This window comes from Capsella rubella, unplaced genomic scaffold, assembly GCF_000375325.1.
Source record: "Capsella rubella cultivar Monte Gargano unplaced genomic scaffold, Caprub1_0 scaffold_7, whole genome shotgun sequence".
Lineage (NCBI taxonomy): Eukaryota > Viridiplantae > Streptophyta > Magnoliopsida > Brassicales > Brassicaceae > Capsella > Capsella rubella.
The window spans coordinates 8,236,116-8,263,993 of record NW_006238917.1 but is presented as its reverse complement, the minus strand read 5'-3'; the positions used below and the strand labels follow the sequence as shown (position 1 = coordinate 8,263,993).

General features: G+C 35.2%; 6 protein-coding genes across 7 annotated transcripts; 1 reads left to right on the top strand and 5 right to left on the bottom strand.

The window, feature by feature from the left end:
- Nucleotides 1–297: 297 nt before the first annotated feature.
- On the bottom strand, nt 298–4,649 carry LOC17878426 (long-chain-alcohol oxidase FAO4A). The gene is made up of 3 exons (XM_006283115.2): nt 4,314–4,649; nt 2,663–2,932; nt 298–2,156 (listed from the first exon to the last, which is right to left on the bottom strand). Exons 1-3 carry the CDS (start codon nt 4,539–4,541, stop codon nt 369–371), a joined length of 2,286 nt encoding a protein of 761 aa, XP_006283177.1. The 5' UTR covers nt 4,542–4,649; the 3' UTR covers nt 298–368.
- A 2,099-nt stretch (nt 4,650–6,748) lies between these two features.
- LOC17877438 lies at nt 6,749–8,454 on the bottom strand. The gene is made up of 5 exons (XM_006284282.2): nt 8,011–8,454; nt 7,623–7,700; nt 7,387–7,468; nt 7,145–7,287; nt 6,749–7,048 (listed from the first exon to the last, which is right to left on the bottom strand). The coding sequence occupies exons 1-5, from the start codon at nt 8,293–8,295 to the stop codon at nt 6,839–6,841; spliced, it is 798 nt and encodes a 265-aa protein (XP_006284344.1). The 5' UTR covers nt 8,296–8,454; the 3' UTR covers nt 6,749–6,838.
- A 5,104-nt stretch (nt 8,455–13,558) lies between these two features.
- Nucleotides 13,559–14,718, bottom strand: LOC17879467. Its single transcript, XM_006282892.2, has 5 exons — nt 14,606–14,718; nt 14,431–14,500; nt 14,143–14,252; nt 13,947–14,061; nt 13,559–13,855 (listed from the first exon to the last, which is right to left on the bottom strand). Exons 1-5 carry the CDS (start codon nt 14,670–14,672, stop codon nt 13,771–13,773), a joined length of 447 nt encoding a protein of 148 aa, XP_006282954.1. The 5' UTR covers nt 14,673–14,718; the 3' UTR covers nt 13,559–13,770.
- A 125-nt stretch (nt 14,719–14,843) lies between these two features.
- LOC17879770 (pectin acetylesterase 7) lies at nt 14,844–18,688 on the bottom strand. Its single transcript, XM_006283825.2, has 13 exons — nt 18,535–18,688; nt 17,585–17,700; nt 17,383–17,465; nt 17,002–17,131; nt 16,800–16,879; nt 16,426–16,512; nt 16,216–16,340; nt 16,043–16,103; nt 15,885–15,938; nt 15,722–15,799; nt 15,504–15,609; nt 15,231–15,376; nt 14,844–15,133 (listed from the first exon to the last, which is right to left on the bottom strand). The coding sequence occupies exons 2-13, from the start codon at nt 17,694–17,696 to the stop codon at nt 15,020–15,022; spliced, it is 1,176 nt and encodes a 391-aa protein (XP_006283887.1). The 5' UTR covers nt 17,697–17,700; nt 18,535–18,688; the 3' UTR covers nt 14,844–15,019.
- A 2,831-nt stretch (nt 18,689–21,519) lies between these two features.
- Nucleotides 21,520–23,694, top strand: LOC17878527 (heat stress transcription factor A-4a). Of its 2 annotated transcripts, XM_006285835.2 has the most exons (4): nt 21,520–21,615; nt 21,722–21,983; nt 22,097–23,143; nt 23,247–23,694. In XM_006285835.2, exons 3-4 carry the CDS (start codon nt 22,925–22,927, stop codon nt 23,559–23,561), a joined length of 534 nt encoding a protein of 177 aa, XP_006285897.1. In that variant the 5' UTR covers nt 21,520–21,615; nt 21,722–21,983; nt 22,097–22,924; the 3' UTR covers nt 23,562–23,694. The 2 variants fall into 2 exon arrangements, with proteins under 2 accessions (XP_006285897.1, XP_006285852.1); XM_006285790.2 differs by lacking the exon at nt 23,247–23,694 and having other exon boundaries at nt 22,097–22,683.
- Nucleotides 23,695–24,039: 345 nt separating this feature from the next.
- LOC17879289 (pectin acetylesterase 8) lies at nt 24,040–27,458 on the bottom strand. The gene is made up of 13 exons (XM_023778619.1): nt 27,192–27,458; nt 26,566–26,675; nt 26,400–26,482; nt 26,138–26,267; nt 25,956–26,035; nt 25,787–25,873; nt 25,552–25,676; nt 25,360–25,420; nt 25,219–25,272; nt 25,055–25,132; nt 24,840–24,945; nt 24,587–24,732; nt 24,040–24,472 (listed from the first exon to the last, which is right to left on the bottom strand). Exons 2-13 carry the CDS (start codon nt 26,672–26,674, stop codon nt 24,344–24,346), a joined length of 1,188 nt encoding a protein of 395 aa, XP_023634387.1. The 5' UTR covers nt 26,675; nt 27,192–27,458; the 3' UTR covers nt 24,040–24,343.
- Between the last annotated feature and the right edge of the window lie 420 nt (nt 27,459–27,878).

Here is a 27,878-nt window from a genome sequence, read left to right as displayed (position 1 = left end):
GGCCTTTATAAAAAGAACAAAAGCATAATTATGACATAGGCCGGGCTATATAAGTTGAGTACAGATTAAGCCTTCCCAAGTTAAAGAGTTGAAACTTTTTGTATATTTTGCTGTTTTGTCTTTTTTTGTTCTAGAACTAAAATCTGAGAAATCGGTTTTAGTTTCAAATCATCTATTGCCTACTAGGCTAAGAAATATTATCCATTTTGCTCATTTTGCTTTCTTCTTTATCAATTTGATAATAGCGTTTACTAGTAATAAATTTTACGAATAAAAGAATATGAAATTTATCGCCTAATTGTTACTTAAGACAGAAATTCTTAATAGAAGCTAAATAAAAGTCCTTTTAAAATGTAGAGGAGAACTCCTTAATTATTCCTCTTAAGAACATCAACAACGTTAAGTCCAATACAATAAGCAATAGACTGAACGGTGACCATCGGATTTACCCCTAAAGCCGTCGGAAAAACACTTGTGTCGGCCACGAATAAGCCTTCGACCTCCCAAGTCTCTCCTGTTGGCCTCACTGCGGATTCCTCCGGCCTAATCCCCATCCTACAACTTCCCATTTGGTGAGCTGAACATATCTGGCCTGACAAATTCTTCAACGGCTTTGAACTCTCTTCTCTCACAAACCGCTCAAACTCTACAGCACTCGCTCTTCTAACGTTCAAACTCTTACCTTCTGAGTTATGCGTCCCAATCTCCTCAGCTCCGGCTGCGGCCATAATTTTCAAGACTTCCTCAAGACCCTTCTTTAGACTCTCTTCGTCTTCATCGTTTAAGTTGTAGTCAATGTAGCTCTTGGAATTTATTGTTCCGGTTCCTTTATCTCTCAAAAGTGCAAAAATGTGCGCGGTTCTTGAGAATTTGAGCATTCGGGTTTTGAAATCCTTACTTGATGCCCAAGGAGTGACCCCTGAAAACATTCCTGGATGTAGAGCAGGAGTCTGGATCACCGTTTCGCCATAAGAGCTCTGCGTTTCTGCATTTACAACACTAGACATTGCGGTCATGATTCCTCCCTCGTAGCTCATTTTCTTCTTCTCCGGCCATTTCTCTCCCTCTGGAAACCATCCCCAAGCCATAACAACCGGATGTAGACAAAGGTTTCTCCCAATGTTACCATTCTTCAAACCACTGCGTTTCAACAGATGCGGCGTTCTAAGTGCACCGCAAGCTACTACCGTCGCTCTAGACTCCACCACATATATCTCTTCTCCAAACGCAAACGCAACTCCAGTAGCCTTCTTCTTATTCTTCTTCCCCTGTTCACATTCGTATAAGACTTCCATCGCTTTACAACCTGGAAGAATCAAACCATTACCAGATTGCACTAAATCTACAAGCCAAGTCTCTGAAGTCCCCTGCTTTTGACCTTTCTTACATCCCAAGCAACAGTGCCCACAGTAATGATCGGATGGAGCATTCCTCGGAATATTCTTCACTGGTAACCCTAATTCTTCACAACCCTTTCTCAAGATCTCATTATTAAACCCTTCCTCTACAAATCCGCATTGAACACCCATTCTCTCACAGACAACATCCATTGCCTCTCGATACAAATCACTTCCGAACATTTCGAGTTTGGACTTTTCTGTCCATTCCTTCATCACATGTTCCGGTGTCTTGATAGAGGCGGACCAATTGATCGTAGAACCGCCTCCTACCGTGGAACCCGCTAGAATCACTACGTTCGTATCAGACGTCGCTAATAGCCCACCAGACAAGTACATATCCTCCATTGCTTGCCCTTCAAGTAAAGATAGGTTGCTTCTTGCATAGTAATTGCCTGACTCCACCACCAACACTTTGTAACCTGCCTTGGCTAACACTCCAGCTACAACTCCTCCACCGGATCCGGACCCAACCACCACAGCATCACACCGGATTGTCATCACCGGGTTAGAGAGAGATGATCCTTTTGATTTATTCTTTTGAGATGAAACTGTGAACCCACGACCAGTTAACTTCTTTGTAACGGCTTCTCTAGGGCAATTGAGATCGACGATGCCATTGTAAAGTGGTCCAAAGATCTCCTCAGGTTTCTTCTTCTTCTCATTTAGTTCTTCTTCAAGATCATGATCACTATCATCTAGGCTGGGTCCATTGTAACCAATTGCTTTCCAAGCCAAGTTCCTTCCTTTTTCATCGACCTGAAAATTAATGAATCACTTGAAAAATTAATTATTTTTAGAAGTTAAATGGTACTATATCAGCTGTCAGTGACAAGTTTCATGTTCCCTACCGAATTCATCGTGTAACGAGTCTCTTTGAAGAGGACATTTCAACAGGTCCACCACACGTAAATCATTGGTCCATATAGACCCCATTACTATATATGGTCTAACAAGATATTTTGCATTTTGGCTCAAAATTTAAGAATCACTAGAACATCCAGGTCATTATTACCAACTCACTCATGCCATTGACTGCATGGTTAAACTCTTCTATGTAAAATTAGTTCTATTTTCTAATTTACTCATATTTGTTAAAGTGAATAAAATGTAAACCTGAATAATTTGATAAGTTTAATCAGTAGAGTAAGGTTAAACTTGTGAAAATCAAATTGGAACGACGATCTATCAAATTACATAAAACGTTAAGAAACATTAGGAGTATATATATAGTAATAAGTAACTAAGATGTCGAGTTTATTTACCTGAGTGAAGAAGACAAAGGCAGTGATAAGTTTGATGCACCTAAAGAACATTCTAAGGAGTGAGAAATAGCTTTCAGACCAATTGAGCAAAATAGCTTCTCTTTGTTTCGTCGGCAGCCGGCAGAATCTCCGGAAGTAAGGAAACTCGCCGGTAAAACTTCTCCGACCACACAAGACGAGACTGCCTATCCAAGTGGAGAGTAACCACAATGCAACTCTTAGTATCCACTTCTTTGGGTGGTCAAGTCTCTCACTCATTAGCCTCGCCACCTATTATATCGTGAATTTATGATATAATTAGTAACAAACGGTTATAATGAAAGGTAATGAAAATAATCTGAATCAGAAAGAAATATAGGAGTATATAACAATTGTCTTAGCTAATATATTCAGCAGAAAAGGTTTTTAAAGAAAAAATATAGATTTAACCAACCAATAATTATACGGCCAAACCAGTCACTAATTTGTAATGGATATGTTGATGGCCGTCACATTACATGCCTTATTTGAGGAATTTAAACATTTGTAATGGATTGATTAACTGAAAGTTTTATAATTGTAATGAGAATTCTCTGAAAATATTAATAACGGATACAGTATATAAGTTAATAAGGAAATTAAAAGCTATCTACAAATGGACTAAAGTCAAGACGAATTGATAAGAACATTTTTTAAAATATATCTTTAAATTGACTAAAGTCAAGACGACTAAATAAGAAATTAAAGTATATCTCCAAATTGACTAAAGTCAAGACGAAGTTAACATCATCGTAGACTAGTAAACAAAGAGTTTCAATCTATTTTAGAATATCTTTTACATGCCAATTTAATTATGACACGAAAAAGAAATATTTGAATTGGTCATCGGAGTAATAATTAATACCATATATATAATTAATTATATCTTATGGAATGAATAAATGGGAAATATTTTTATAGATATTATAGCACAATTTTGTTTTTCTTTTTTGGTTAAATAATTCTGAGATATATTTGGCATTAAGGGGCATGCGTGACGACGGAATTTAGGTGTACGATCGAAATCTGTCGGATCTATATTTCATCACTGAAGAGACTACTGATTCTTTTGTTGTCATCTCTAAAGTAATGATTCTTCTTTTAGGGACCAAAAGTACTAATTCACATGCATGCAATGCACACCATAACACACCAAAGCTTTACCGAAACAGTTTAAAAATGAATCACACTATGAGAGTTTTTTTTTGTCTTTCACGTTTTGTAAAAAAAACTACAGATTTAATTAATTTTTAAAAGGAACCCGCATAATCAAGAAAGAATACAAACACACACACAAAAAACACTTAATTTCATATTTTATAGTATATATTTATTGCAAACCAAAAACCCAAACTTTTGCCCATAACTTTATACCAACAAATTTTTTAAAAAACCAACGAATGGATTGTGTTGTTCCTTACAATATTGTATTATCATGTGTTTGTAAACACTAAACAAGAAAGTTAAGCTACAAAAGTATGTACAAATGCATGTTTGTAACATATATAGTTGAGGATATGTCTTAATGTCTTATGCTATATGTTCATGCATGTATCATGTATCATGTATCATGTATGTATAATTGAGGATCTATATATGGTCATGCATGTTTTTTTTGTATATATTCACTTACGCGGTCAGGAGTTCCGGTCTGAGAAGCGGAGGCGGCGAAATACTCAGCGACGGAATCATCCACGTGTCCTCCTACTCCGGAGCCGTCGATGGAGGGTATCAAGGTATCGCAGAACGCTACTAGAGTTTCCATCTCGCGCTGTGTCAGTGAGTTCGCATAAAACGGCTTCGTTTCGTTTGTCTGCCGGCGGAGGTTTCCGATTTCAACGTCTGATTTGGACTCTGACATCGGATCTTTCTCAAGGCAGCTTTTGTTTTGGGTATTTGTCCAATTATTTTTTATTCAATTATTTTAAGTTGTGGCTAGTGAAGAAGTTATATGTCGTGTTTATTTATATAGAGGCCAAGGGGATTTAAATACAAGCATATAGAAAATTATATATTGTATGTATGTATTTCATATTAACTGATACATGAACCGTATCAAATATAGTTTGGTACCACCGTACCAGCAGGAAAATTCCAATACCAGGCAAGTAGACACAGGTTTGATCCGAATTGTGTTTTTCACAATATTGATAAATTTTTCCTTTTGTGATTTGGTTTTGTATAGAAAGCATGGATATCATTCATGAAGTAACACTTACCTTAGTCAGCCTTTCTTTATGTTGTTAAACCGTAGTCAAACTTTCCGAATATATGATTATCTTGAACATTAATAACATATTATCTTACATTTAATTTTGGATTTAAGAACATTATTAAGAACAATTATTGGTTCTTTCGTAGTCGTGTGTACCTAAAAAAAAAAAAATCAGAGGAAAGGTATTTGACTATTTAGATGGAGTCTAGTATTAATGGAGAATTAGGTGGAGCCTAATAAAATATCAGAAAAATTTACTCTTTTCTAAATCAATATATTTAACTTTGACTTTTTCAGAGTTTTTATGAAAGTATTAAATTCTTTGTGTATACATATATAACACACTTTACTTGTAGTTTTATATAACAATGAATCATTATTTACAGAATCACGACTAGTAGTTCCAACTACGTGTAGATTTGTGTTACAAGTGATTATGACGTGATTTTATGTCAACGAGTTAAATATATGGATCAGAACAAAGATAGTAAATAATAGTTAGCGTGAGTTTATGATATGAATTAAAACTGAAACTTTAGCTATAATGATCATACGGATTAACCAAGTAGTTTTGGATAACACTTAAGTTATGATCCTACGGATCCATCATATGAATAATTAATTAAATATCAAAGGGGTACAAATTTAAATGATCTGTTCTATAATATTACGGATTAGATGTTAGTAATCAATAAAATAAATTTATATAAAACAAGAAGAAGATGCTAAAACATTTGTTTATATATTTATGATTTAAGATAATTATCATACTAAGAAAAGAATAGAAAAGTCTCGACATTTTGAGATTTTGTTAGGGAAGAGGCTGATTCATCCATGTGTGAATGTCTCCAGATATGGAACTCAAAAATATCAAAAGGAATGATAAATCATAATATTGAATAGTTAATATAAATTGATAATGCTAATTAGTATGAGAAAAGAATCACAATATAAAGAGCACAGAGATCGTGAAAGGACCCAACCACTGAGTCAAGGTACCAAAACTGGACCCTTTGAGAAGAAAAAAACAAACAAAAGAAATTGAATGTAGAAGACAGTACAGTTAACCATACCTGTCCTCCATAATTATCACTCATCAAGTTTCTGATTTCCCTCAAGATTTAGAGTTTATCATCTTTTTATTATTATTATTATATATGTAAGTAGTTATAAAGTTGCATTGATATCATCGAGTGTCCAATGCAACTTGATGATCGATCTGGTTGATGGAATTTATTATTATCTCCTATTTCTGAACGTGCTTTAATGTTTGCTTTCAGAAGTGTGCACACACTTGTACACACACTCACATAGTTGCGTATAAGTTTTACTAAACTTGCGTTTGTTTCGGATTTTGGTATTCATGCATGATCTCGATGATCAGTTCAGTATTCGTAGATATAACTATACAAGTACAGTTTGGAGGAAGATATACTTATGAGTACGGGTATGGTTGTTGGAAACTTTATTCATTATTTCATACCCCAATCATCAGAAATGTATTGTTAAGTTTTTTGTTTTTTTTTATTGTATTGTTTTTAATTAGTAGTTGTACGTAATATCAACTTCAATTCTTATGATTGATTAGTAAAGAATCTTGCAAATTTATTGTTTTGTCGCCTCTATGATTTATTTATATACATATTTTATCCAAATATGAATAAAGCATAAATTGTTTCAGATTTTATACATATTTTATTTTAGTTTACGTCTGGTTCAAGTTTTCTGTTTATTCCGCAACAGTTATTGGGTTTTGGTTAGAAAGTAACAGTACATGTATGTATGTTGATTTTTCTAACTAAAAGTATATATCTTTTTTATTGTCAAAATCGAGTTCAGAGAAAAACAACATATGGACAAAAAGAGAAAGTGAAACTTTGCTAAAACATTATACACATCATCATACAAAGTTTCTTTTGTTTTGGGACAACACCATCATTAACTCAATGTGACCCATGAAGCTTAGAAAGCAAGAAGAGACAAGCGGAAGAGAAAAAGATAGAAACAGAGATACATAGCAAATCCGTGACAGAAGTTATGGCTACTTTCCTGCTCTTGTCAAACAAACCAATCAGCAGTAGCATCACTATTACATGTCCCAACTTCGTTTTCAGTTCACTTACCGATTTCACCTCTAACCATTGTGGTCGCTCCTGGAGAAACAAACCGTTGCAAAAGTCTTAGTATGAACCAAACTGAGATCTTGATCAGTTATATAGATGGGGATGAGGGTTTTAAAAGGAGCAAACCTTTAAGGTGAACATGCCAAAGAGACTCGATCTATTGGAAACAATATCGTGTGAAATCGATTCTGAAGTGTCGAGATTGCTAATGAACAGCTCGTAAAGTCCCAGTCCAAAGACTAACATCACAGTTCCTAGGAGATATATATCTACAATATTCGTATATAAATCATCAGCATCAGCATCACATCAACGAAGTTTTGGGCGTATAATGTTCTTAACCTGAAACAAAGACCAAACTCTCTCACCTATGGCCTCAACCAAAAGTAATATCACCTTCCCACGATTCACCGAATACTGCAGAAACGAGTCTACAACATACATACATCCCTGCACCGATCAAATGTTAAAGAGACCGCGAAGAACCAAAAGATGCAGACATGATCTGATATAATAAAACAAGAGCTAGCCTATGCATATATTCCACACAGTTTCATCTTAATTGCAGCTTAAATCAGAGGTAAGTAATCTGCAGTGGCTTTACCTTGATGAAACAGAGAACCGATCCGAGCAACGATCCTAATGTTCCAAGAAACGTCATGAATCTACAACTATAAATAACCTGAAAATTTGAACAGGAATCAGGCAATAATACGAGTCAGTTTCTCTAAATCGTTGAGCCATTCATTCATTCATATCCCTAAAAGAACTCAGCTTTTGTATCACTCTGATTTGATGATCTTTAGAATCAACCCTTTCAGTACCTTCAAATCCCCTAATAAGCTCAGCTTTAACTATGAACCAGACCCATTCAAATCCATATACAAAAAACCTCAACTTTAACCAATGAACAGACCTATTCAAACCCCTAATTCCGAATTTGTACCGAATCATCAGCGATTCAATGAAATTTGAAATCAACCCACTTATACCTTCTCAATCCCCTCTTCTAAAGCTTCAAGTCTATTCGTGGAACTCGATGTTACAGCCGCAGAAGCAGAGGCGACGCGCGAAGAGAGCAATCTCCCCGGTGACCTAAAACTCCAGCTCCAATCTGCGCTCGTAACCGTCTTCGACGGTAGTTTCAAGCCACGAGAGCTCGATTTGACAAGCCTCTTATTAATCGGGACAAAATCGCGAAAGCCAGTAAAGATCGTACCCGAAGGCGACGGTGCGGAGATAGCATTTGCGTTGATGGTCCGGCACGGCGTTGTCATGGCTGGTTTTGGAGTCGTGGTTGAGTCAGCCAGGTGTGGAGCTCTCGGGGGAAGAAAAAGAGAAGAAGAGTAAGAAGGAGAGACGTGTCAGGGAGATTGGTATTGCGCCGCCGTGAGGGAGTGAGAGTTGTACGGTCTCCTAGGAATCCACTTGGACGGTAATTATGGAGTCACTTTTATTACACCATTATAATCACGCGCGCTTTTTTTTTTTCCAACAAAAATATCTTTAAACGCAGCGCGGTTTTGTGCAGACGCAATCAACTGTAATTATTGAAATGTCCCAGACCGGGTTTTGGTTTGATTTTTCCGGTTTCTTAATTGGATGTACAAACCAAATCCTAGCCATTCGTTCGACTTGGTTTGGTTAAATAGGTTTACCTGTTTTGTTCAGTCTTAGATCAAATTTAATGTAAGTTTCATGTTCGACTTTTAAATTTCTTTTCGTTTTAGTTTATGTAATGAATATATTAACAATGTAAGCAAACAGGTGCTAATGAAATCTTTCATTTTGAAAATCTACTTATTTATAAGAAACATAAGCGTTTCAAGAAGGTCTGGTGTTTAAATTTCATTTATATCACATTTTGGGTTTATGTAGAAAAATTCCAAATCCAGTTTTGTTTACTCTATAAAGTCATATTGTTTTGCTTGTGAGGGTTCGATGACGATGGCATCACACGGGTGCTCATATGTAATTAATCATTTTCTATTGAATTGGGAACCTCTTCTTTTCTTCTATAATTATTCAATGATATAGTGAGGTTCTTTTTAAGAAAAATATGGAATTAGTAAAAAAAGATTGCAAGGTCAAAAGTATCGCGGAAAATCATGTAACGGTGGAGGAATTGTCAATTTGTTGAAGATGCAAAAATGAAACTGTCGGCGCCGTAAAAGAGTGGAAAATACCATAACACATTCACATATACATTGCTTGCATACATTGGGGTCTAGAATCTTTACAACGAAACAGACTGAGCACATTTGTCTACTATCACATAAATAGAATCATATTCTTATTAGTTTTGTATTTCTTTTCATAAAACAAATAATCATATTTCAACGTAAGAACTTGATGACCATTAATGTTGTATATAATAATACTAAACAATCTTCTGAATATAGTCTGTTCTAATCTCTTCGAATATTCCGATATAAAGGGCACTAAAGGTATGGGACTGTTATGATCAATTCGTTTATGGAGCATTAGGTAAAGTAGTTTGATTTAATTATTCTCTTTTGCCATTATATTATTAAATGTTTTAGGCGCGCTCTCTTACAGCTTTAGTATTTTTCAAAAAGTTTTTATTTTTTATTTTTTATCATTGGAGTTTTGTATTAAAAACCAAAAATGAAATACATTACTATACTACATGATTGTGATACATAAAGCTTGCCCTGCAAAACCTCCAAGATAACAAAAGAAGACATCGAAAAAAATAGCTAAGAAGAGTAGATTAGTAGAAGACTGATGTTCGCACAAAGAAATAAACCCAAAAAAAAACAAACTAGCTACAACATCAGCATGAATAGAGACACGACCAAAACGAGAAGAGAGAGCTGAAACTATCACACCATTATATACCACATGAAGTATCCCATGAGCGACTGCGAGAGAATACACACCTAAGTGGATTTAAGGAAAAGAACTTTGTAATCCATAAGTCTGTGGATTATACGTCTCATGTGCTAGATTTACATTGTCTTATGTAATGCAACGATATTTTCTCTACAATTGTGGTGGACTGATTACTAGTACTAACTACTAACTAAACACCCATTGTTTTCAAAGTAACCCATTTCTTTATTTCTTAGAAGAAAATAAATATCAACATGAGAAAGTCAAAAAGTGGGAGGAGACGCCAACAGTAGTCCACGTGACAAGTGCAGATCACGCTCACGTGGTTTTATTACGCAATGGGTTTTTCCGTAATTTCAACAGAAAAATATAATCAAAAAAGCTTTTAGGTCGGAGGAGAGAGAATTCAACTTCCCTCTTTATTTATCATCCATCCAACAGTGAGAAAACGAAGATGTCTTTCTTTAAAAAAAAAAAAAAAAGAACACGTGTCGGCGAAGGAGTGGTCTTAACATGTATTAAATACCCTACTACAGATGAGGCTAAGGTTGTCTCTGTTTGATAGGGTTCCTTCTTCCTTCTTCCTTCTTACATCAATAAAAACCATTCTTTGCCTCGTTTCTCCCATCACTAAAACCTAAAGGGAGACTCCTTCTCCTCCTTATCTCTCTCTGTCTAGAGAGATTCTTATATATAAACAGCGAGAGTCTCACGGTCGGGCTCGGATTCGCTTGGTGCAGGTCGGGAACCAATTTGGCTGACGTGAGTCGTCTCTTTATTGGTTTTGTGTCAGCAGAGGATTGGATCCCGCCTTGCATCAACTGAATCGGAGCCCTCGACGTGAATAAAAAACATTCCATACTCACTAATCCAATCAGATCTGGACCTATACTCGTTTCTCCTTCTTTTTACATTCGTTTTCTTCAAATCTTTTATATATGTAGCTTTTGAATCTTTATGTTTCTTGATCTGATTGCACCCTCTGTGTTCATGTTGTTGTTTGATCTCTGTTTTCTTGTCCCAAAATGATGAATCTTTGTTTTTTTAGTTCTGATTTTGATAAAGACACAAGTGAGCCTTTTTAGATTTTGAGATCTAGGTTTTGAAATGATAGGAGATTTGTTGGTGTAATTAGTTTAAGATTCATTAAATATGTTGCAACAGTTAATTCTTACAGTCCCCTCCTTATGGATTTGATTGGTCTTATTAATTGTGGATAGGTTTCAACGATTATAAAGTTCAAAGTGAACGATTTTGATTGGTAAAAATGGTACTAGTCAATATCTCATGTTTACCTAATTTCTGGTGGGGTTTCCCGGTTTATATCGGTTTTGTTCTTGACACTGTTGTTAACTTGTTATGTGTGTGGTTTTGATGATAGTGGAATCATGAATTAGCAGTACACTGTGTGTGCTGTTTGTGCAGATGACAATGATTAAAGTTAGTTATACAACAAAGAGATGAAGAGGAAGATTTATTGGAGGCATATGAATTGTGAAGATTCTTTTTATTTTTTATGTTTCAATTATTTGTTGTTTTTCCGTTTTGAGATATGTAATGTTGTGAATTGTTGAAAGAGAGCAGATGGTGTAAAAGTAGTAAAGAAACAGAACCAATTCGATTAGTAGTACCGTTAGTGCGGAATAAATTGCAATTTAATGATGTTAGTGGAACACAAACGTAACTAAACAAAACAAAACCTAGTTTTGTACTTTTATTAAATGTAACTTGTAATAATAAAGTTGGTTGGTTGGTTGTTTGATCATGTTGTTGTTGTATACATTAAATATCTTAAAAATTAGTTGGTTGTATCAGACATCTATCTCATTTCAGATTTATGTTATACAGTACCTTATTGTATATCTCTTTTTTGGTAGTTGGATCTATATTACAATGTGTACAAGCCACTAGTTAATGACTTAATGTATGTGTAAAGTATATAAAAGGTTAAGGATTTTGTGCTCAAGTCTAATCAGAGAATTAGATTTGAGCAATTTAGTCAAAAGGATCTCAGATTCGTCAATGGCAGGGTCCCTTATTTTCAGCTGCTCCTCTTTATTTTCTTTTTTGTTTGTTTAATGTATTTTTAAGCATTATTGTTTATCAATAATTTAAGTAAATCAATTGTGTAAGATCTTACTCGGTGATAGCAAAATATTTTTCTCCTTTTTTAATAGGTTTTTTTCTTCCAGCTAAGATGTGTTAAGCATGCTTCTTTTTGTCATAGATGTTTGATCTTAGAAAATGGAATAAACTACTCAATAGAAGCAACAACAACAAAAAGACACTCCTTTCTATTTTATGAAAAAACAAGTTCAAGCCAATTTAAAAAGCATACCCTAGTTAGTGAATAGTGGAATTTTTTCATTTTGGAACTATTATGCTTTGTATAAAGAGGAGGCAAGTGTAGATGATGATGATGATCACGATTCAAAGTGTTGGAATTTATACAAACAAAAAAAACAAGAAAGCATCATGTGATACAAAAACAATTTCTTGTCAGGGCCATGAAGTTTCACTTTCAATCACAACCCCAACCTCTATGTTCTCTATAGGAACTAATGGTTATAAGTCATGGCATCTAATCTTGTTTCTTCTTTTTTGGATCTTTCTCTCTCTCTCTCTCTTTTCTTTTGGCAAAAAGGATATTTTGATTTTCAATGATTTAAAAAAAAAAAAAATATATAGGTTTCTTCCCTCCTGGGGTATATGATTAGTCTGGCTATAAGCTAAGTTCAAACAATTAGAAGTTTCTTCATTCTATGATTTCACATTTCATCCATCATCATATTATCAGCAAGAAGAAGATGATAGAGATCTTGCTTGCGATTTTTGTTTGTTATAGGTTTATGGTTCATGATCAGCAGTTCTCTGTTCTTACACAACATATTGGTTCTGTAATGGGCTCTCACTTACTCTTAACTTGTAATTGCAGGTTATATCCCACTATGTCGAGGAGACTTTCATAATCATGATCCCCATTACCTGACCTACACTGATGACTGATGATGACTCTGACATGAAGTTTGAAGCTTCTGATATCAAAACTACAAGCCAGACAAGAAAGACTCTAGTGTTTCATGCTTCAAGAACTTGATCAGTTTCAAGAATTACGAAGCACCAACTCCGGATTCTTACAGCCAGTTTCAAGAATTACAAAGCAACAACTCCGGATTCATACAGCACTGGAACTGAATCTAAACGAATGTATATGCTGAAATGAGGTGTTCACATGATTGTACCAACTGAATCAATGAAAAACTATTTATCTATACTTGCAGCTTCAGCTTATCAAATTGACTACTTTTTCGCTGCTTTATCTTCTCTATGCTTCTCTAAGAAGGTTAATCTATGATCTAATATAGGTTCTTGATCAGCAATCTCTTGTCTAATCATATTGATGATGATCTGTTCTCACACAACATAAGGGTTCTGAAATGGACACTTACTTGGTCTAAATGGTAACTGCAGGGTGTATCCAATATATTGACAAGGCGGTGACAATTGCAAACATGATCCTCACTACCTCTGAAACAGCGCTGATGGCTCTGACATGAACTTTGATGCTTTTGGATATCAAAATCCAACAATCCAGAAAAGACGCTCTGGTGTGTTGTGTATCAAGAACTTGATCAGTTTCAGGGAATACGAAGCTACAACTTCGGATTCTTCCAGGAAAGAAACTGAATCAAAACGAATATATATGCAGATATGAGTTGTTCAAGGGCTTGCATCAATTGATTTCTGAATGTTCTAGTTATAAAAGATGAGATAAAATGAAAATCAGTTATCGCAAGTTCACAACTCAAAGATCCTCCACAAAACATAGTCAAAGCTGGTTTTCAGTAATAAACAGAGATGAAATGTGATACTCGTGATTTTAGCAAAAGATGAAGCTAGAAGTTTTTCCGACTCAGCTGGGATGCAAACTGATCAGCTGCGGCCACAGCTTGAGAAGCTGAACCAATTGATCCATCATATCTGCAAGAAGAAATTTCTTCATAACCATCTTTGTTTTGAACTGAAAATGAGAGTAGAATATGCAATTGAGCAAAGTGTTCAGTGAACTCACAGAGCAACCAAGACGTAAGCCGCGGTCTGCATAACAATAGCTCCTTCACCAGCAGGCTGGATAGTGTTTAAGCACCGAGCAGCAAACCAATTCTCGTGAACTGATGTTATTATGTCTACACAGGCAGATTCCAAGTCCTATTATCAAACCACAAAATATTCTCCAAGCAAAGAGAGTAAAAGCAAAGAAACATTACATTGGTTGGATCCAAGAACAAAGGTCTCAGTAGGAAGATTGCCACGTCTCATGAAATCGATGAATTGCTTTAAGTCAACTGGATAGAGATCTATCCCTTCTTGTTCAGCTCTGCAAAGAACTCAAATTGAGCCTCAAGATTAACAGAACAACTATTCATAGTAAGAGACTATATATCAAAAACATATATACAAAGCATACATCAACACTGCAAATACCAAACTAAAAACAACCATCAAGGAGAAAGAAACACAGAGCAATAGATTTTGAACTTTATGAATTTGCTTACATTGTTGATACGAGACGAGAAGGTCCTGCAGGATCATAGTTTATCAAAATAGCAGCCTTCAATGGATTGCCTAAACAAAATTCAACAATCAGATCATCAAAAAGGAAGACTCTTTTTTTCTTTCTGGGTTCTTCTTCTTCTCTAACCGAGAGAGAACAGAAATCTGAGAACTTACCTGAAGAACCAACGTTACCCGTACTAACCCATTTGTCCCAAGCCCTGTCCACAAACGCCGAATCCATCGATGTGTTTTGAAAGTTTTAGTAAAGCAACGATTTTTAGGGTTCTCACTTTCCTAAACAACCGAGAGAACCAGAGCACCCAAAAATTGAGTAGTACAGTCTCTCTCGCTCTCTCTTTCTCTCTTGGTATTTTCAACTTTATCAGATAAACACTCGATTAATACTAAAACAGAGTAAAAATATACTCTTTATTCAAATTTTGTTACAAGTTGCAATTGCAATTGTTATATCTCTTGACTCTCCTTATTCCTCAAAACAAATTGCAACGATTTGGAAAACAAAACTCAATATTCGAGAATTCGATCTTAATTGAAAGTTTTAAAATTGTAACATTTTAGGGTGTTCTTCTAGTCTTCAGTAGAGATTGCAGGACATGTCGGATTACAAGTCGGCGATGGACAGTCTATCTTCTGGAATGCACTCCGACCATAAAACCAGTTTCCGACTGCTGTTGCAATTCTCTGCAAAGAAAAAAAAAACAAAAATCAAAATCCAACTTACAACCAAAAGATTAAGATGGAATGAAGAGATTTTATAAATCTGAAAGTGTTTAGTTACCGTGTTAGCGACTTGGGGACCTTTAACACCGGACCAAGAAGCGGCGCTTCCGCCTTGACAATGAGCGTGACACGAGTCCAAGAACAACCCTCTCGACGGTGTACTGTGAACCGGTGACAATGCACGCATCATCTGATCTCTAAACCCTGAAATGTTAACACCAACCCGGTTTAATCACTTGTTTATCCATTTAAAATCTCATCTCACCCATCCTAAACCGGACCAGAATCTAAAATATACCAAATCCGGTTTTAAGTATGGAAATTTAGTTACCTTGGACAGTTCTGAGCTGAGCGGCACTACATTTCTTAAGATCAAGCTTACAGTTCTTCCATTCTTTACTCTTATCAACTGCTGTTGGAGCCAAAACGTTCTTGATCTGGAGAAATCACCGAATTCAATACATGTGTATCCGGTTTTGTGTATATTTTTACAATCATATGAATGTATTTTGTATATAAAACATATCATGTACATGTAACATGTATTACCTGCCAGGAATCGAAGGCGGCGTTAATGACAAAGAGTGGTGTTCGCATGGAAGGAACAACATATTGCGGGAAGAAACACTGCAAAAAAAAAAACCATCAGATAATACATTCATAAATCGTAACACTTTATAGATACCAACAAATGTCGAGATTAAGTACGTACGAGTTCGGGTTTCATTTTTGATGTGCAAGAAAGAGGAAGACTCTTTGCAGATCCCTGAAAAATATAAAAAATTATAAAGCAAGAATGAGTTTAGGACTGTCTTCATCATGATTGAAGAAAATTCAACAATTGAGAGTTATTAGATAAAAGAGCTATACGTGGAGCGCGACGACTTTGCTGTAATACGATTGGATGTATGATCCTCCTGAGATATCTTTACTGTTTCATATAATCAATCCATTTCAGTGACAATAATCAAATTTTGGTTCGGCTTTAGTTAAAACTATATTGGCCAACTCTTAAGAGTATATATGTACACGCGCGTACGTACCCGTGGATGAAGTAACCGGCGTCGGAAACACATTTAACTCTAGCTGTTCGGGGAAGTATTGCACGGAAAGTGTCACAGTGTAGAATCGCGGCTAATGCTCCGGCTGAACAACCGGAGAGTATCGCCTGCAAAGTTTTATCTCGAACTTATTAGTAAGAAGTTAACAATTTTAAAATTTGATACAAGACTCGTTGAAATATGAACATATACGTTTTGAGCGTTTTTCATTCCTTTAGCCATAAGATCATCAACCACTGCACGCCAAACTCGTGCACCACGGAAGAAGAGCTTGTTCGACTGCAAATATTCAAAGTCACAGATTAATAATAGGATCACCTACAATTTAATTGTTTTATAAAAAGCAAAAAGACCTTTACAATTTTGAATATGCAAATTTAAAGTCCTAGATGAAATTTCTGTATTTGGTGATGAAAAATAGAAATAGAAACTTCATGCATACTATCAAACATGTCAAGTAGGATTTTAAATCCGAAACTAGAACAACATGTTAAATCTGTATAAATGGGAACAAAAGACAAAACAAATCTAGCTACAAAAATCAAAATTGAGTAACTTATAATTACCGGATTAACGGCTGCTACATTGCCGGTGAAGGATGATCCATCGCAATATCGTACTTTTATTCTATTCCAGTTGTAAAAATCTGAAGAAAAATAAAACCCATTTAATAAGAAAAGATAGATTAACATTACTCGAGTATAGCTCTTAGGAAAAGCGTTTAATCATTAGAATGAAAATAAAAGAGAGTTAAATTTTAGTATAGACCTGGGTTAGTGCTTTGCTTGCCACCCAAGATACCAGAGAAACCAAAGTCTTTGTTCATAAATTTGGACGAACCCTTCATTGTATTCTTACGCGCAAGACATGAGGCAACATCGGTACACCATCCTCCTCCCTAACACATACAACAACAACACACACACACACATACCTCTTTTAAATTCGATTCAACCAATTCCAGCGTAATACATTGAATTTCATTTCAGTGTCTCAGTGAGATGAATATTAAATAAACACTAGATATGATCGGTAACCCCCAAAATCTTATTAACTTCTTACCATTCACACAACTATAAAGAACAACATTTATATATATTTGGGTTAAGTGGTTCAAATTTTGCCACAAGAATGAAGTTTCCTACGTACCTCCATATGGACGATCCAGTTGTTAACCCCTGAACCAAACCCTTTGTCGAAATGGTAAGCTGGTGCACTCCCATCCAAACACACTACACAAACATAAAATATAAATAAATATCCTTAGTATCTTATTGTATTTTCCGATTTAATGCATTTTCTTTTTGTATATGAATATGATAAAAGTATGTAAACCGTTATAGCATATTACCAGCTCCTTTAGCGACGGCGCTTTGAAGATAAGTAATGGGAACAGCTCCGGTTCCGATCACCACCACTGCCAACACTAGCAGACTTGACCAACATTGCGTAAGCCTCCCCATTAATCTATAACAGTTTTATCATTACATCAAACAAGCTTCGATTTAGTTGAAATGTTTTTAACAATAAATATTTTTTTCGATGCTTTTTTTGCCAATATATATACTGTATGTCTTAATGCAAATTATGGCTTTCATATAGTAACATGAGGACTGACAAATTTAATAAATTTAATACGGCATAATTATATTTTCGATGAGAATAAACTACTACTTTTAGATTAGTGATCGACATCATTACTTATTGGAAATCTAGAGTATTGAAAAGTAAATCACAGCAGAACAAAAGAAACAAACAAACAAAAAAAGACAATATCCATCTTCCTTTTTTTTGGTCAAAAGGAAGATGGATATTTGCGTGTTTTAAAAAATCTTTTCAGGCCAACTTTTTTTTAGTTGTCTGTAATTATTACATTGCTCAGAGTGTAGACCACTAAACAATTACTACTACGTACTATCATTACAAATCTATAATTAATCCTTTTGTTAAACATTTGCTAATCGCTATTATGGGATGTTGGCGTTATTTTTAGATGCCAAATATACCCTTTCACATCATCTATGTCTTTCTCTTGTAAGAATTTAAAGTTTTACAGAATATCATGGATCGCAGAGAAATGTGTCATTCACATTAATGATAGAAAAATTCAATCTGCTGAGACCTTAAATGCCTGATTTAGTTATATAACTAACAAGACTAGAACCATATATTCAATTATATTTTGCCATATACTAGTACCGCAACTAATTCCATTAAAACGATAACAACAATCTGAGTACAGATCAAAAATGCAGAACTATTAAAAAGGTTTCGATAAATTCAGATAAAAATGAAGCATACCTTGTGAAAAATGGAGTCCTCTAAATTATATTCTTTGCTTAGAGAGAAGAAAAATAGTTTTTGTTTATGTAGTTGGTGTTGGTGTTATAATGAAAAGGATAGAGAGGAATCTAAAAGAGAGAGAGAGAGAGAGAGAGAGAGAGAGAGAGAGAGAGAAGGAGGTTTAGAAGTTTTATGGAAGCCAGCCATTGTTGTCTTCTTCGTTATATAGATACTTCCACAACTTGCTAATTATTTAAAAAAACACAACTTTTAATTTTTCTCCTTTTGTATTTATTCTTTTGCTTTGCTTTAATTTTGCATAAAGGTTCTCTCTTTTTACTTGTGACTCGGCATAGCGTGTGTGTTACTAGATTCGCCAGGTTTATCCAACGTCAAGCAACTAAAACTACGTTGTACATACATACAAGTCTCATTGTTTTCTATATATATATATATATCGATTATGTTGTTTTGTTACAAGAAAATACTGTTTTTACCGATTGTGTAAGATTTAACCATATATTCGATAAAACTGATAAATCTCGGACTTTGAAAATACTGATTATGCATGTAATTATTTAGATATATTCAAGTTTTCAAAGTTATCATCAATCTTTTCACCTTTTTTTTTTTTTTTTCTTCTTCTTATTCTTATCTTAGTTTGTCACATAATATTTGTAAGATAGTATAAATTTCTGAACACAAATAAAATAAGAAAGAAAAAGTATAGTTTGGCACGAGGACTAAAATAAAGTGTCGGTGCACTTCTCCTTAATAGAGTAGCTGCGCAACAGCCAAACATGTTAAAGATATTTTTTTTTTTGGTAATGTGACAAAATTAAAAAGTCAGACCTTATCTCTATGATCTTAATATCATATCACGAGGAGGAACTCAACATAAACTTATTTGTAAATGATGAAGACATTGTTTCTGTTAATTATTTAGGTTTTAGGAACTAAATGGAATAATTGTTAATTAAGGAATTAAAGGAAGCTACATGGATGGAGAGAGTCAGAGAGATCTCAATGAAATGATTAGTATGATCGATCCGAAACCGCGTGCAAATGAAATAATACATTCAGCACAACTAATTGCATATGGGTTTCGCATGAAAAAACTTAATAAACAATACTAAATTATTCAAGATTCATAACTCGTAAGCTATGGTATGATGATTAATGATGAGAAGATTTATGTGAAAATTGGAGATATTGGCCTTTGATGAGAACGATGTCGTATTTTTAAACCATGCACACAGCACCCCGTTTTCATTAATCCCACCAGAGAAATAAACGGCAAGGTGTTTGCAGTGGAAGGAATCTGGAAAGTGAAAAACAATAATGAGACCCGAGTCCATGCAATGTATGTTATGACTCACCTCAAGTCTCAAGACAAGTAACGAAGAGCCACATATCTCTTAAATCAACGTTCAAACTTCCATCTCTCTTCCGTATTTAAATAACGTCTCCACTCAAAACAGTGAATGCATAGAGATCTTTTATTCTGAAGCCAACAAACAAAAGTAGCTCTGTTTTGGTTTCAAACTTCTCACTGAGAATGAGCACGGAACTTGAAGTAGATATGATTCTTGGTGATGTATCATCTGCTGCAACAACAGAGGCCAACCGTAACTATGCGGCGTTTCAGTTGAGTCTTGAGTGTGCAAAGAATGAATACCTAACCGATAGGGACCAGAGGGCGACATACTACCTTGGAGGGATCTGTTGCTTAGTGCCGGAAGTAACAGATGATCTGCAACAAGCTGTTCGTGCTATGGGTCGGAGTGTGAAAACGATAAGTTTCCCTTCAGCTGCCGCAAGAAACGGTTTAATCGTTCCACCAAAGATGGTAGATCCCAAAAAATCAGCCGCTTTCTTTGGTTACTTGGTGATCATGTTTTACAAGAAAGATACTGAAGCCAGGTCTCTTAAACGTATGAAAGTACTGTTTGAGGCAGCTGGTTATGTACCAAGCAAAGGAGAAGATATGTCAGTGTTCAATGATGAGGATCATTCGGACTACTTACGCTCGACCTATGGTAAGATTAACCATGAGATCCGGAAAGCTGTCCTGAAAGATATTCTCAATCAGACCAAGTATAAAGATTCTTTTGGTGGTGTTTGTTCATATGTGGCCTTGGTTCTTTCTTGGATAGACATGGAAATATTTTTCTCAACCATAGAGATTATTAAGATATTCCCTATTATCAGAACCCCTGGCTTAATAGATGAAGCGAAGAATTTGAGAAGGGCATCTAAAATAGTCATGGATGCTGAGATGCCCAAGTATTACATATGATCATGGAGAATCCTGAGAGCTGCTCTATACTTGACAGTTACAACTTCCCCACGCTCACTGCTGTTGCTCGGAAGTTCAGGTTGAACGAGGTGATATGTGAAGTAGACTATTATGTTGGTATGCATAGGAACCACCAACGTGACAGACATATTGGCGCTTGATAGTGCCTGAGTCCGATAAATATGTATCGTAGGACTGGTCTAACTCACTATTGGTCCTAGTGATTAGAATGATCGATTCGCACATTTACATATATGGGTTTCGTAGGAAGCATAATATTTTTTTTTAATTTGCTTGGGTTTTATTAAGATTCGTAGCTATACAAGTTTTCTCAAAATTTTGGTATGATGAGAATGTTTTATGTGAAAATTGAATATGTCAGTCTTTTATTAAATTTCCCATTATACATGTTGTCAAAATGTTTTTGTGGTAAATTAAGAATTCTGTAAAGAAAAATTGATACACAAAACCTTAAAAACATAAAGGCAGAGAAAAGAATTATACATACATCATGTAACACTTTTGCATTTTAGGAAAAAAAAAATGGAAGAGAAACATAGCAACTTAAATGCATAATTGACTAATCGTTGTTTACTCAAGACATATATAATGGGCCATATTTATAAGGCCCAAATAAGAAAAATGTAATGGGCCAACAAAATTAACAGATGGGGTCGGCAAATTTATCAGAGACTGGTCTCAGCAAGATCAGAGCTGCGTTCTCTGAAGAAAATCCAAAACCTAAAGATCCGATCATCTCAAGACCTAAAGATCCGATCATCTGAAGACCTAATTCAAAGGTAAATTGTTTCGTCGCGCAAATAATTTTCGAAAATTCTGCTTAGTTTCTGATGATTCTGTTTATGTTAAAAGAAGAATCGGGTTTGTTCATAATTGTTTTTGTAGATCTTGAAGCAGTGGTTTCTCTATCTCTCTCTCTGGGATAATAATAATGGCAGATCGTGGAGTTCATGTTACTCGTAGAGGAAACAGATGTCTTGAGTTCGTGACCAAATTGTATGAGTTGGTTGATGATCCTTCTACTGATTCACTCATCTCTTGGGGACCAAACGGCGACACTATCATAATTTCGAATCCGCTAAAATGCTGCAGAGACATTTTTCCTCAATACTTAGGAGTCCGCAACTTCATGAGATTTCTACAATATGTTAGTATTCTTTTTTTACTTCCTTGCTTCATGCTTGGCCATAGATATTATTAAATTTGACAACTTTGTGATGGATTAGATTGGATTGATGTTGATGGTGTGTTGCATTTTAGGGATTTGAAATGGTTGAAGAGTCGAGACAATTGGAATACGCATGCGACGATTTCGTGAAAGGCCAACCTGAGCTTTTGGACAAGATTGGGCAACGCTACAAGGACCTCCAATATGAGAATTTTGGCAAGCATTCTGAGGCACGGCTTAAGCGACTGAGAAGCTGCAAGACTGAGAAAGAGAGGGAATCACTCACCAAGGAGAATCTCAAGGGATATGAAGTGGAGATGAGGGCCAAAATGGATCAACTTTTGTCCAAGGACGTCGAACGTTTAATGCAAACTGTCGCATACGAAAGGGAGTGGAGAAGAAAAGCTCTTCCTGAACATTTAGAGGAGCGGTTGCAACTTGTTCTTGACAGCCTCAACGAGCTGACCAAAGCTTCCAGTGATCTTTGAGTTCGATCTTGTGGAGTGCATCTTCATAGAATATGTTTTCTTTAATCTCTCGCATTAATGTCTGACTCTAGCCTAGTTCAGTAATTGGTTAACCCTGTTATTAAAAATCTCACCAATGATTAGAGTCTGAATAAAAGGATTTCTTGCAAAAATTCATCTCAGTGACTACTAAATAGAATTTTCAGCGAAAACTTGTTGTACTTGTGGTTTGATTTGTTTTTCTTTTGAGATTTTTTTTGGTTGCTGGGGCTCATATAGATTGGGCTGAAATGAGTAAAGTGTAATTAAGCCCATAAAAGTGTTGGGTATAAATAGTATCGTCGTCTCTCTCTCGTCGGTCGACGCAGACTGAAGACATAGCCAAACATCATCCGAACTTTTATTCTAGGGTTTGTTCATAGATTTGTAGATCTGAAAAAGCCGTCTGGGATAATGACGGATCATGGAGCAGCTGTTTCTGTAACAAAAAAGAAAGAGTGCTTGGAGTTTTTGAGCAAAGCATATGCGATGGTAGATGATCCTTCGACGGGTTCGATAATCTCGTGGGGGTTTAACGGCGATAGTTTCATTGTTTGGAATCTTCCAGAATGCCGCAGAGACCTTCTTCCTCGTCTCTTTGGAATCAATGACTTCGGGAAATTTCAATTACATGTAAGTCAGTTACTTTTTTTTTTTTGTTTCCTTCTTAAAAAAAAATTAACACTGTAGTTGAGTAGTTGGTGCCAAATTAAAACACATTTTGGCTGGTGGGCAGGGGTTTAAGAAAGTTGCGTCGGCACATTTGGAATATGCAAGAGATGATTTTGTTAAAGGGCGACCAGAGCTTTTGGAAAAGATTGCACAAAGCTTCTATGATAAACGTGAGAAGAAGATGAAGCCACTAAGAGATGCACTGAGAAATTGCAAAAAGGATGAGGATTTGAAAGTCACCAAGGAGTGGTTGGCCTCGCAGGAAAGGGAGAGAAGGGACCAAGTGGATAAAGATTTGTTAAAGAACGCTGATCTTCTTTTGCTAAGCATCTCTAGGGAAAAGGAGAGAAGGGCTCATGCCTTGGCTACTTTTAACTGAAACTTTTACTATATATATATATATATATATGTGAGATCAAACAAAATGGAGATCAAACAAAATGGAGACTATTAATTCATTCATTCAGATAAGAGAAGGAATTCCAAAAATATAAACCGAGGGGCTTAATTTAGTTATTACCTTTGAAGAATATGGAGGTATAGAGAGGAATCTGAAAGAGAGATAGAGAGAGAGAGAGTGAGCTCTCTATGGAAGCCAGCCACTGTTGTCTTCTTCATTATATACAAAGCCATCTAACAACAACTTGCTCTTCTTTTTTTTGCCTTCAATTTGCACAAAGGTTTATTTCAAGTACTCGTGAAGTGTGCAATAATAATTTGGCTGGAGGACTAAAAGTGTCGGTGCACCGCTGCACACAACGAGTAAGCAGTGCAACAGCTTTCAAAACTTGTTTACAATCATTGTTTAAAGACTTCAAAGTTCAAACGGATATATACTCCATTTAATTTGATTTGAATAAAAGTAACAATATACTTTATTAAATTTGAATAAAAGTAACAATTTCGCATTATACGTAAGAACGGAAGAGAAAAACAGAGCAACTTGAACAGCACACAAGACAAGTGCTGAAGAAATTGACTCCTTTTACTTGTTCTCAACATTCAAGAATTAATCACTCTTTTTCTTTTTCTATAGCTAAACCCCTATATGAATATTTCACTAAAGTATCTACCAAATGAATCGTTTATATAAGCAATTTTTCTTTCCAAGAATAGTAATAAATCTATATGTATATATATTTTTTAATGGTAGAAGCTCTTTTAAATTGGAGGAGCATCTAGAGGAGTGAAAACCCTGTGGTGGCAAGTAGGGTTACAAGGGTAAGGACAGTCTATCTTCTGAAACAATGTTCTGTCGTAAACCCAATCTCCAACAGCTTTTGCTATTGTCTGCAAAGTTAAGAAGGATATTAAATGATCATAAGAACAAAGTGCACATTTGATAATGATTCTAATTAATGATCTTGTTCTTTTCTTTTTGCTGAAGTATATTTATTTATTTACCGTTCGGTTTAGAATTGGAGAATCTTGCCAGAACCATGAAGTTTGTGTCTCTGTTTGGCAGTGTGTGTAGCAAGAATCTATGAACATCCCTCTTGATGAGGATCTTCCTAAACCTATCACTGCGCTTAAGAACTCTAACCTGAAATCTAAAAGACCATAAAACCCGGATAATGTTTTAAAACCTTTTTATTGCACTGGTGTTAAGAAAGGATCCAGGAAAAGCCAGATAATAAGTTTCGGTTCTGAGGCTAACCTTGCATAACTTTGAGCTGGCTTGGATGGCAATTCTTGATGTCAAGTTGACAACTTTGCCATTTTCCGTAAGGATCAGCAGCACGCGGGGCCAAGATGTTCTTTATCTGGAAAAGAAAAGGTAAGTTTCTGAAGTTAGATTATGGAAAACAAACACTTCTTTCAAGCTAAAAGATCTCTTCATTAGATGAATGTTTACAAAGAGAGATAACCTACCTGCCAAGAGTCGTATGCTGCATTAAGAATGAAAAGAGGAGTTCTAATCTCACGAGCCACATATTGCGGGAAGAAACACTGCCATTTTTGGTATTTGATACTGTATGAGTAAATTTGAAGAGTAACATAAAAGGACACAAAGAGATAACATGAATGCTTTTTACCATTGCAGGGGTCAATCTTGATGTGCATGACCTCGGCAAGTTCTTTGCTGATCCCTGCAAAAATTTTCATTGAAAAGTTCCAATTAATAACAATAGTGAGCAATTGAATCTTACAGAGGAGAAAGCAAATATAAAGCTTACATGAAGAGTAACCACATCTTTGAAGTATTGTTTAATGTATTGAACTCCTGAGACATCTCTTCTGAAAACATACCAATGAAAAGTCTTTTTGTTAGTTAACAGTGAAAACCGTATTATACTTCTGGTCTTTGTAATAAGTCAGTTGATGATAGACTGATAAAGAACTTTTACAAACTGGAATAATTGTCTTACGTATTTAGAAAGAAACCAGCATCTGAAAGACATTTTACTCTGGTACCCATCGGTAATAGAGCACGGAAACTGTCACAATGCATCAATGAAGCTAACCCACCAGCAGAACACCCGGACAAAACAGCCTGCAATAGTTTCATCAAAGTTTTAAACCACATTTTTAAGGGTCAAAAAGCTTGCAGTAGTCAATAATGGAGACTGTAGAAAATTTGTGTAAGAAAGAAAAAAAGCTTACATTCTCTGCGTTTCTCATGCCTTTAGCGAGGAGCTCTTGCATAACAGCTAGCCAAATTCTAGCACCTCTGAAGTGAAGATTAGTAGCCTGATCAAATTACCATTATGATTATCGAAATAAAGAAGAGAACAACTACATAATATTTTCATAGTTTTCTCTTAATACTCACAGGGTTCACTGCTTCCACATCTCCTGTGAATGATGACCCGTCGCAGTATCTAACTTTCACTCTATTCCAATTGTAAAAATCTGTCGTTTACATTCAAAACCAACCAAAACTTTGTATAAGCATAAAAACGTAACTTATGTGCTTTGATCAACAAATAAGTCAAAAGCTAATAGCATTCATACCAGGATTATATTGTCTTTTATTGCTAAGAATAGCTGAGAAAGCAAGGTTCTCTACCATCTTCTTCGATGAACCTAATCGAGTATGCATCCGACTGAGACAATTTGTGACATTATTGCACCATCCTCCTCCCTAAAACCCAAACATTTCACAATAACCACAAAAATCTCATTCAGAAACATCTCCTAAGTCCCAAAAGATCAAACCAGTAAGCCAAAGCAGGAACAAAACAGAGCAAGAGAGAGAAAAAAAACAGAACAAGACCTCAAGCTGAATCAACCAGCTATTAACTCCAGTTCCAGAACCTCTGTGTAAATGATAAGCTGGTGGACTTCCATCCAAACATACTGCAAAACAAAAACACAAAAATAAATAAACTAAGGATTAAAAACACAAATAAGAACAATATTATTTTATATATATAACTCACCAGCCCCTTTGGCGACTGCGTTTCGAACATATGTGATATTAACAAAGAGTCCTTCTGTCTTCAACATTACTAACGAACAGACCAAAAGAATCAACCATTGCTTGAACATTCTGGTGAAACAGAATAAATAAAAATCAAAGAAAGTTATGAGAGTAGAAGTACAGATAAAAGAGAAGAGCTATAACAAAAATGGCATTATAGTACTTAATGCCAAGATCCCCCCAATTTGGAGGATACAATGCATAAGTAGAACAAAAATTTCTTGAATTAGATCCGAACTATATGTTCACACTATTTTTGTAGCATTTGGTATCGTAAAAAAACGTTTTTTAAAAAATTTCTTTTAGATTTTTGCGGTACCTGAGATTTCAATTTCCAGCTAATAAAAACAAAAGCCAAAAAAAATTTACAGACAGGAAAAATTTCATAAATGGATTAGACTTTGTCAGAAAGATGTTTTTAGAAAAACGCAATGCAAAAAAAAATAGAAAAATTCGAAATCTTTTCCCTCAACGTAGAAGGAATCAAGGAGAAAGAAGAATCTGTGTTTTTTTTGCTGCTTTAGCAAATGGGGAAAAGAATAAATCTTTCTTGGAAAGAAAGTTTCAGCCGCAAACGCTACTTACTTGGAAACGCGGTTTCCAACAAAAACCCAAACTTGCGCTTAGTTGTTAAGCTTATAACTCGGAACAGTGACTCAGTTTCAGCACATTGCTCGAAGACGCGATATCCGAGCAATGGCGGAAAGGAAAAGAATCTGGGAGTAGTCTAGCGTTTGTAAAAACGCGCGTTTTGGATCCAACGTACAATGTTTTTTTGTTTTCCACTGTTTTCAGAACCCAAGAGCCGACACTGATTCGTTCGTTTTCGTGAAACCCAAAAAAAAAAAAAAGGGTATAATAAAACAAAAGGATTGTGGTGTGTACGAGAAGATGATGTGTTTTTATATACTAAAATGTTTTCAGATTTTACCCGACATTATTCTTTCCTTATAATTGTGACCCTTTTCTTTTATTTTCTATATAATTTTTTTTTTTTGAATAATTTTTTTTTCTTTTATTTTCTATATAAATATTTTTTTTTGAAAAACAATTTCTATATAATTAAGAACCCCCTTTACATTGTCACTTTTTTCCAAGTAGATGAACACTAAAAGTTTACATCGTTATTTAACTCATGTTCTTGGTTTATTAAAGGACATCGATATATTGATGATTGTTGGGGTTGACTAACAAAAAAAATAAATTGAAGGGGTTATATATGAAAACTTCGACATGAAATTGGAGGGTGTTGGTAAATATAAAAGACTGAGA

Excerpts from the sequence above, each read along its gene's own strand:
- LOC17878426 (XM_006283115.2), bottom strand. The coding sequence starts at position 4,541 with ATGTCAGAGTCCAAATCAGACGTTGAAATCGGAAACCTCCGCCGGCAG. Across the intron at positions 2,933-4,313 it reads AGACCGGAACTCCTGACCGC|GTGGCGAGGCTAATGAGTGA; the intron begins GTAAGTGAATAT and ends ACGATATAATAG. Across the intron at positions 2,157-2,662 it reads CCTTTGTCTTCTTCACTCAG|GTCGATGAAAAAGGAAGGAA; the intron begins GTAAATAAACTC and ends ATTAATTTTCAG.
- LOC17877438 (XM_006284282.2), bottom strand. The coding sequence starts at position 8,295 with ATGACAACGCCGTGCCGGACCATCAACGCAAATGCTATCTCCGCACCG. Across the intron at positions 7,701-8,010 it reads TAGAAGAGGGGATTGAGAAG|GTTATTTATAGTTGTAGATT; the intron begins GTATAAGTGGGT and ends TCAAATTTTCAG. Across the intron at positions 7,049-7,144 it reads TTGGCATGTTCACCTTAAAG|GAGCGACCACAATGGTTAGA; the intron begins GTTTGCTCCTTT and ends TTGTTTCTCCAG.
- LOC17879467 (XM_006282892.2), bottom strand. The coding sequence starts at position 14,672 with ATGGATTCGGCGTTTGTGGACAGGGCTTGGGACAAATGGGTTAGTACG. Across the intron at positions 14,062-14,142 it reads TGTTCTTGGATCCAACCAAT|ACATAATAACATCAGTTCAC; the intron begins GTAATGTTTCTT and ends CTGCCTGTGTAG. Across the intron at positions 13,856-13,946 it reads GCTTACGTCTTGGTTGCTCT|ATATGATGGATCAATTGGTT; the intron begins GTGAGTTCACTG and ends TTCTTCTTGCAG.
- LOC17879770 (XM_006283825.2), bottom strand. The coding sequence starts at position 17,696 with ATGGGGAGGCTTACGCAATGTTGGTCAAGTCTGCTAGTGTTGGCAGTG. Across the intron at positions 16,341-16,425 it reads GAATGAAAAACGCTCAAAAC|GCGATACTCTCCGGTTGTTC; the intron begins GTATATGTTCAT and ends AAAACTTTGCAG. Across the intron at positions 15,134-15,230 it reads GTCCCCAAGTCGCTAACACG|AGAATTGCAACAGCAGTCGG; the intron begins GTAACTAAACAC and ends TTTTCTTTGCAG.
- LOC17878527 (XM_006285790.2), top strand. The coding sequence starts at position 21,768 with ATGGCAGATCGTGGAGTTCATGTTACTCGTAGAGGAAACAGATGTCTT. Across the intron at positions 21,984-22,096 it reads TCATGAGATTTCTACAATAT|GGATTTGAAATGGTTGAAGA; the intron begins GTTAGTATTCTT and ends GTTGCATTTTAG.
- LOC17879289 (XM_023778619.1), bottom strand. The coding sequence starts at position 26,674 with ATGTTCAAGCAATGGTTGATTCTTTTGGTCTGTTCGTTAGTAATGTTG. Across the intron at positions 25,421-25,551 it reads GCTGGTTTCTTTCTAAATAC|AAGAGATGTCTCAGGAGTTC; the intron begins GTAAGACAATTA and ends GTATGTTTTCAG. Across the intron at positions 24,946-25,054 it reads CAGCATACGACTCTTGGCAG|ATAAAGAACATCTTGGCCCC; the intron begins GTAGGTTATCTC and ends TTTCTTTTCCAG.